The 6,858-nt window shown below is 48.9% G+C and overlaps 2 protein-coding genes across 2 annotated transcripts; one reads left to right on the forward strand and one right to left on the reverse strand.

The window, feature by feature from the left end:
* Window positions 1–1,519: 1,519 nt before the first annotated feature.
* CCR75_009520 (uncharacterized protein) lies at window positions 1,520–3,091 on the forward strand (the record flags this gene model as incomplete). Its single annotated transcript, XM_067967559.1, has 1 exon — window positions 1,520–3,091. The coding sequence occupies one exon, from the start codon at window positions 1,520–1,522 to the stop codon at window positions 3,089–3,091; it is 1,572 nt and encodes a 523-aa protein (XP_067817350.1).
* A 49-nt stretch (window positions 3,092–3,140) lies between these two features.
* Window positions 3,141–4,439, reverse strand: CCR75_009521 (uncharacterized protein; the record flags this gene model as incomplete). Its single annotated transcript, XM_067967560.1, has 1 exon — window positions 3,141–4,439. One exon carries the CDS (start codon window positions 4,437–4,439, stop codon window positions 3,141–3,143), a length of 1,299 nt encoding a protein of 432 aa, XP_067817349.1.
* Window positions 4,440–6,858: the final 2,419 nt, after the last annotated feature.

Genomic DNA, 6,858 nt, shown 5'->3' on the forward strand with positions numbered 1-6,858 from the left:
AGGTCGCTTGCGCGCCCACCACAACTTCCTCACTGCACGCAAGAGAAGCAGGTGCAAACCGCTTCCTCGCTGTGCTAGGGTGTGTGCTAAGTAGAGCGTGGCCGCATTACGACGTGCCCGCCTACAAAAGCAGTTTCGGTATTCTTTCGGCGGACGAATGCAGTCCAAGACTCGTCAAGTGAAAATTTGCCTCACGGCGCGCGTAGTCACGGTTGGCTTGCCGTGGGCTCGTCTCCATCGGCGCCACATCTCATGCATGTCATGGTCTCCACACGAGCGTTTAAACCACTACAGTCGTACAATTTACAGACGCTGAAAGTTTCCGCGTATGACCACGAAATGTTGGACACCGCCATGGGTGATGGTGTCAGGGTACGCGTTCCGGTATTGTCTGTCTTGACCATCCCCTTAAGTACCAAATGTACTTAATGGGGACTGTGTAACATTAGGGCAACTCTAGCCCGTTACAATGCTGCTGTTAGTTGTCTTGTGTTCCCTCTAAGTTTATTTTTCGCACACAAGGGTGTGTGCTATTTTTATGTGGGGTGGTGAAAGGGGGTTTACCGCTTCAGATCCCTCTCGGTGCGATTTAGCAGGCCCTTACTTAGGTAGACTTAGCTAACCAGCATCAACATCATCAAAAACCAACAGCACATGCAACAGTTTTTTTTAGATGAAGATCTATATTAAGTACCACAACATTTTTAGAAATAGCAGCATTTTGTTTTTAACTGGTTATTTTAATTTTATTTGCTTCTTCGCATGTTTTCTGACGAATGAAAAGCCACCACATCTTATCATTCTGTTAATATTATGGGATGTGGGGGGCTGATTAATGAAAAGGTGGGGGCTGAATAACGATATCTTTTCATAGCTTTTTCAATTTTGTCTCTCATGGGAAATGATATATGTTTCTTCTTATAAAAAATAATATTGATGTAACCGTGCAACCAGTTACACTCTTGCTGTTTATTTAATAAGGCCGTTATTAATTTATTTATTTAAACGAATGAGCGCTGGCCAGTAGATAGACTACTTTATAATATTCGGCCAATTAGATTTTGGACATGGATCTCAAAACAAATTCTGTTAAAAGAAACTTAATATTTTGGAAAATCCGATTTACACTAGCTTTTCACGAATTAATCTTCGCACCTCGTCTGTCAAGATAAATAATATCAATTTGCATTCAAATCTTGTGAGGCAAGGGTCACTATCATAAAGTCCAAATTAATAATCAAGTTCAGACAAGAATCATAGCGTTTGTGCCCAAACTTTGTTGCTAACAGCAACGACGGCCCCGTGAGCTTAGGCCTGAAATGGCTTTCTTACATCCTAAGGCGAGATGAAGTCATTGCACTTCTAATATTTAGCGTTCGAACCTGTAAGCACAAGTCGAGAATAAATAATGACACAAATATCGATTGATACCTCCTCGGTCGGCTTTAGTTCCACGACATGGAAGCCAAATCTAGTTCCCCCCGTTCAACTGACAGTTGACGAATGCGGCAAATACAGAATGCTGGCAACGCAACTGCTCTCGAATACTTTGCGTGACTATGATATTCATTCTGCTGACCCGAGACAACGACGAATGAGTCGACGGCGATGGAAGCCTGTTAAAACAAGAGACAATCTTACTGTTTACAAGGAACGTTATCCAGCTTCGAGCTCCCAAGAGCCCGTAAACCATCTCGTTGGTTTAACGTCGAAGGCTAGTCGGGTCAGCATGGCGGACCGTGTGTCCATCGCCTTTCGCGGGAACGAATGGACTGAACCTAAACTACTCGTGACTGCAGGCTGGATCGAAGGCAAACTGGACGATGTAATGTATGGTGTTTCGTCGCCTGATGCCCAGAGTATGCTTCTTAAGGCAACGGTCGTCAAGAACACGCTAATTAATGGTGGGGTGCTGGCCTGCATCGATGCTCCGTGTGACGCCGACCCATTTCGATTTCTCGGGATTAAATGGTTTGTGAAAGGGCCCCCAAACGGTCTTCAGACCATCGTAAAGCCTCGAGATTTGGTATTCATTGAAGCAACTGGGATCACGACTCGACCAAATGGTGAACGAATTGGCTACCAAATTCTTCACTCTGTAGACCCGCCGCAATGTCGCGACATGGTCCCGCAATCTCAGTTAGAAGTGACGCGAGGTCGTATATCTAGCTGCTCCATTTTTAGAGAAGTACCCACGGGACTAGGAAGCAGACACTACAAGGTCGACGTATACGTCAAGGGCTATGTGGAGGCTCACGGAAAATTGTTGGACTATGTTGCGCTCAACGCCGCGTCAACAGGCTTCATTAGCTCTTGGAACACAGTTGAGTGTGCTAACCTCAAAAAGCTTATGTGGTGCTTCCGTCAGCAGCCTGAGTGGGAACGTCGTGAATGTGACGCCCATCGAGCCCAAACCTCAAGACAGTACTCGAATGAGTGCAGCCGAAGTGAAACGAGCTTTAATCATGACAGTCTGGGCAGGTCACACCAGGAGCTTCTGGATCTTTCATCAAGATGCGGTACGTGTGTCAAGCGTCTTACTAAGCTAAGTGGGAATAAGCCCTGCGCGCTGTGCTGTCAGGCTACCTGCTCTCGCTGCCGAGTCCCACGAACACTTAAAGAGGTGAGCAAGGAATTATGGATGCGTAAAGCAGACGTGCTCGTTTGCAAACGTTGCGTACTTCGAGTGGACAATATCGCTGCTGTGGACGTAGCTCGCGCAGAAGTGAATGCTCATTGGTTGCCAAAAGAAAGCGTGCATTCGACCTCAAACACGTACGTCGCGCGCCTCGTGAGCTCAGCGATGACGGCCGACGCACGGACGCCGTCAATTGAGGACGAGTACTCGCTTTCGGTGCTGTCCCCAACTACCGATTTGCCCATTGATTCCTTTCGCGGCGTCAAGCCTCCAAAAGAGATTATTTCCGAATTGAATCATCCGATTGAAACGAAACCCGAGCTGTCGGACCGGGAATGTCGCGAACAAATCTGGTCACAAATGGTGGAGTTACGAATGGTGGCTGAATCGATCTACAACCTTTCCCTTGAGGCTTCCAATTCTCTAGATGCGGTTAGACCAAGCTGTATTTAACACACAAAAAATGCATTCATTCCATACATTAACAGTCAATTTCCTTTTCTTAATGAAGTAAGTCTGTCGTCACGCTATCGGACTTGGAGCGAGGCGAATCGAGGAGACACAAGCTCTCAACGGATGCCATGCAGAGGCTATTGTCGAGAGAGAAGTTGCGAGACAACACATCGAGCATACTGGGTGTGAGAGGATTAAGTGCCTCAGGACGCTGCGGACGTAGCATTTCCTGCCGTTGGACCTCCCTAGCGTCAAGGTGCTTAACAAACTCGCGACACGGCGGACAGATTCGCACTGGGAATTTTCGCGCACGGAAATGAGGGTCGATCTCGTACAAATCCTTCTTAACATGGCAATTGGAACACAGCGGCGCCTTGCACAGGTTGCAGATCTTGTGCACGGCTCGCGATCTCCAGATTTTGGTCACGCTCTTGTCGCACGTGGCGCAGCAATTTGCTTGCTTGGTCGGCAATGCCTTGACGCTGTTGCTGTGGACACGGTGGTCGATACACCAGCGCAGCTTTTTCGCGTAAGCAAAGTCAGGCACAGTCCACACTTGCTCGATGCACTTAGCAGCGTGGGCCATGGCCAGCGCGCCTAAAATACTTCCCATGTCGGCCTCCATGCTGTAGCTCTTAATAAAGAGATCGACCGTTCCGTTGGGTCTTTCGCGATAGATGGAGCCGATTACAATTCGAGTACGACGAAGGCCATCCACGGGTGGGAAGGCCGGATGATCGATCGAATGATGCACTTCGTAGCCAATAAATTCACCAGTGTCACGTCGTTTAAAAGTGCCCGTACCCCCAAGAAACATGACTTCCCGAGGAGCCACGAGCTTGCCGGAGACGCCTCGGGGCGGGCGCACTTCAATCCACTTGAGGGCGAGAAATCGAAATGGGTCTTCTTCGGTAGGGCCCATGAGCTGGAGCAAGACGGCACCATTGCCAATGTTTTTGTCCACCACAGCGGATTTGAGTGCCATTGCTTGGCTGTTGCCCATAAAAACACCGTACATGAGCTCGCTTAGTGGGCACTGGACATACCCCATACCAAGCACCACGTCCTTGGAGGGACGCGACGTGGTGCTTCGTCCACCATCCGCTGCGACGTACGCAGCTTCGGGCGCGTCATCACAACGCGCGTAGGTGGTAAAATGTTCTTTGTGATGAATCCTCTTCCACAGACGTGGGTCCTGCTTGTCGTGGGCAAGCGACTCCACGTCGTGCTCGTCGAGGTCTCGCAAAGTGCGGTCTAGCAGCTGCATTGCCATTTCTTTAAACTTTAACCGGTCCTCCTCAGACAATTCCGCGGCTTGGCGCGGTGGTTGCACGGGTGTTCCAGTCATAGCAAGGGATAACTGAGTTGGTATGAAGTGGCAAATTCAGGTCTGGCATTTGAAGGGCCTTCTTGCAGCAAAATGGCGATGGTGCATGTATTGTGTTTTCGATTACCTCTCACGGGTAAATGATTGTGCTTGAAAAGGCGATTAGGCAAGCTATCATCATTTGTAATACAAGACTTTTACACATTTGTGCAGGGCTAAAAAATTTCGCAGGTGTGAATATTGATGACCCTAGGCCTGATGCAGTGGGACCTTCAAAGTGCAACTCTATGCAATACTACAATGCAGTAAGTACAGCAAAGACAGAGAAAAACCGTGAGCAATTTTGTCGTTGTCATTTCGTGGTCGCATGGCTTGCTTTGAATTAAGCAAGTAAATCCAGATATATATTCCTTAACCAGATCCGACTTATGTTTGCTATTCAAAATAATATTATAAACGAAAAGTATGAAAGTCAAATAGATATCATATCCATTGCTTGATTTTGCCGTAATCTCAACACTCGACTCTCCTAGAATTTTGCTACAGCAGCACTATGCCACGGATGAAACGGAGTTTACCCTGTCACAGGGTGTATCGTTACATAAGTATTATTATCCATAAGAGGAATAATGCTGGTCAAGCTTGCTATCCCATTGTCGAGACGCTTGGATGATGGTCGACAGTGTAACGGTCAAAAGTCGCCCTAATGTTACACAGTCCCCGTCAAGTACACTGGTGTACTTAAGGGGATGGTCAATTACTTAAATAACGTAATGAGACCACCACCCGGGTGTGGTTCACATATATGACCAACCCTTATGTATGTGATGCACATAGGTGCATTCGCTCTAGAAGGGATGACGGCTAGCGTCATCCGCTATGCGTGGTATCTAAAAAGATACGCTCGCAATTCATATTGGTGATAAGAGATGACTTTTTAATTAGTAATAATATGTATTTATATTTAATACGATTAAATATAAATCAGTCTGAAAACTACTCTCTGCTTAGTAAGTGCGCATGAGAAGCAGGATTACCACTCCGTGACGACACTTAACTACAGTACTTAGTGCGTTGCGTGAGGTCGCTAACGCGCCCACCACAAATACCTCACTGCACGCAAGAGAAGCAGGTTAAACGGCTTTCTTGCTGTGCTAGGGTGTATTACGACGTGCCCGCCTACACTTGGTATCACTTGAAATCCCTCCCACGACCCGCATCTCTGCGTGTATACGTGAAAATGAGCCTCAACATCGATTGGGCTCATTTTCCCACCTCTCCGAACATCATCGAGAGGTGGCAGGGCACATGGCGCAAGGACTTGGTGAACAATCCCTGGCCAGGCTCCTGGGCAGTCCTCCAGAGCAACACGTTACTCAGTTGTAGCAGTTTGAGGCATTCGTGCTCGGACAGCGGAGAGCCGAGTCCGAGGCATAGAGCCATGCTGCGGCGAAGCCTGTCACTCAGACTCAGGATGAGCCCATTCGGATGGACCCGCCCAAGTTCGTTGGAACTGCGGCGCACACGATTGTCCACTGGCTTTTAGCCATGGAGGCATGAGCAGGATCGGAGCGAGGCTCTTAACAGGACTGTTGAGATGCTCTCTGCCTGCCGCATCAGCCGAGGCCCATTCAGATGGACCCGCCCAAGTTCGATGGAACTGCGGCGCACACGATTGTCCACTGGCTTTTAGCCGTGGAGCAATGCGGTGTCGCCCAGCTCATCGAGGTCGACAGCCGGATGGTGTCGTAGGCCATGTCGCATCTGCGCGGTAAGGCCTCAGAGTGGGCTTACTCGGCGCTTATGGCGGACAGAAAGGCGTTCCGTACATGAGAGATCTTTAAGAAAACGATTCGCGCCATGTACCAACCGTCGAATAACGAAGTGTTGCTTCAGGCGCGCTTCTTTGCATCGTGACAGGCGAAGCGATTTCTGCAGGAGTATGCAAGAGATGCGCTTGCTGTCGGCGTTCATTACCTTAGGTCCGATTCCGGAGCACATTAAGGTGCCCACGTTTATGAACGGACTACGGCATGGCCCATCGCGACAGGGCCTTTTCAGAAAGGTGCCGTCGACGATGGAAGAGGTAATTCAAATTGCCTTGGTTGAGGAGCAATCCTACAACAGTGCCTCGGCGACAGCTTGGTATAAGCCTTCGGCCGAGAGGACATGTGCCACTCCTATGGAGTTAAGCAATGCAGACGTAGTCTGTTTTAAATGCGGCAAGCGCGGCCATATGATGGCACGTTGCTATGCCAGGGTCCCTGCTGGGGCAAAAAATGCCCAGCAAGAGGACTCCCTTCCCAAAGGGTGATGGCAAGAACCAGCGTGCGAGACGCATGAGTTCTGCATCGACCACTGATGGGTCGGGAAATGCAGGAGCGCAGTAGGGGCGGGATGCCCTACTGACGCGGACTCTGAAGCTACCCCTAAGTTCAGA

Source organism: Bremia lactucae, linkage group LG13 (assembly GCF_004359215.1).
Source record: "Bremia lactucae strain SF5 linkage group LG13, whole genome shotgun sequence".
Lineage (NCBI taxonomy): Eukaryota > Oomycota > Peronosporomycetes > Peronosporales > Peronosporaceae > Bremia > Bremia lactucae.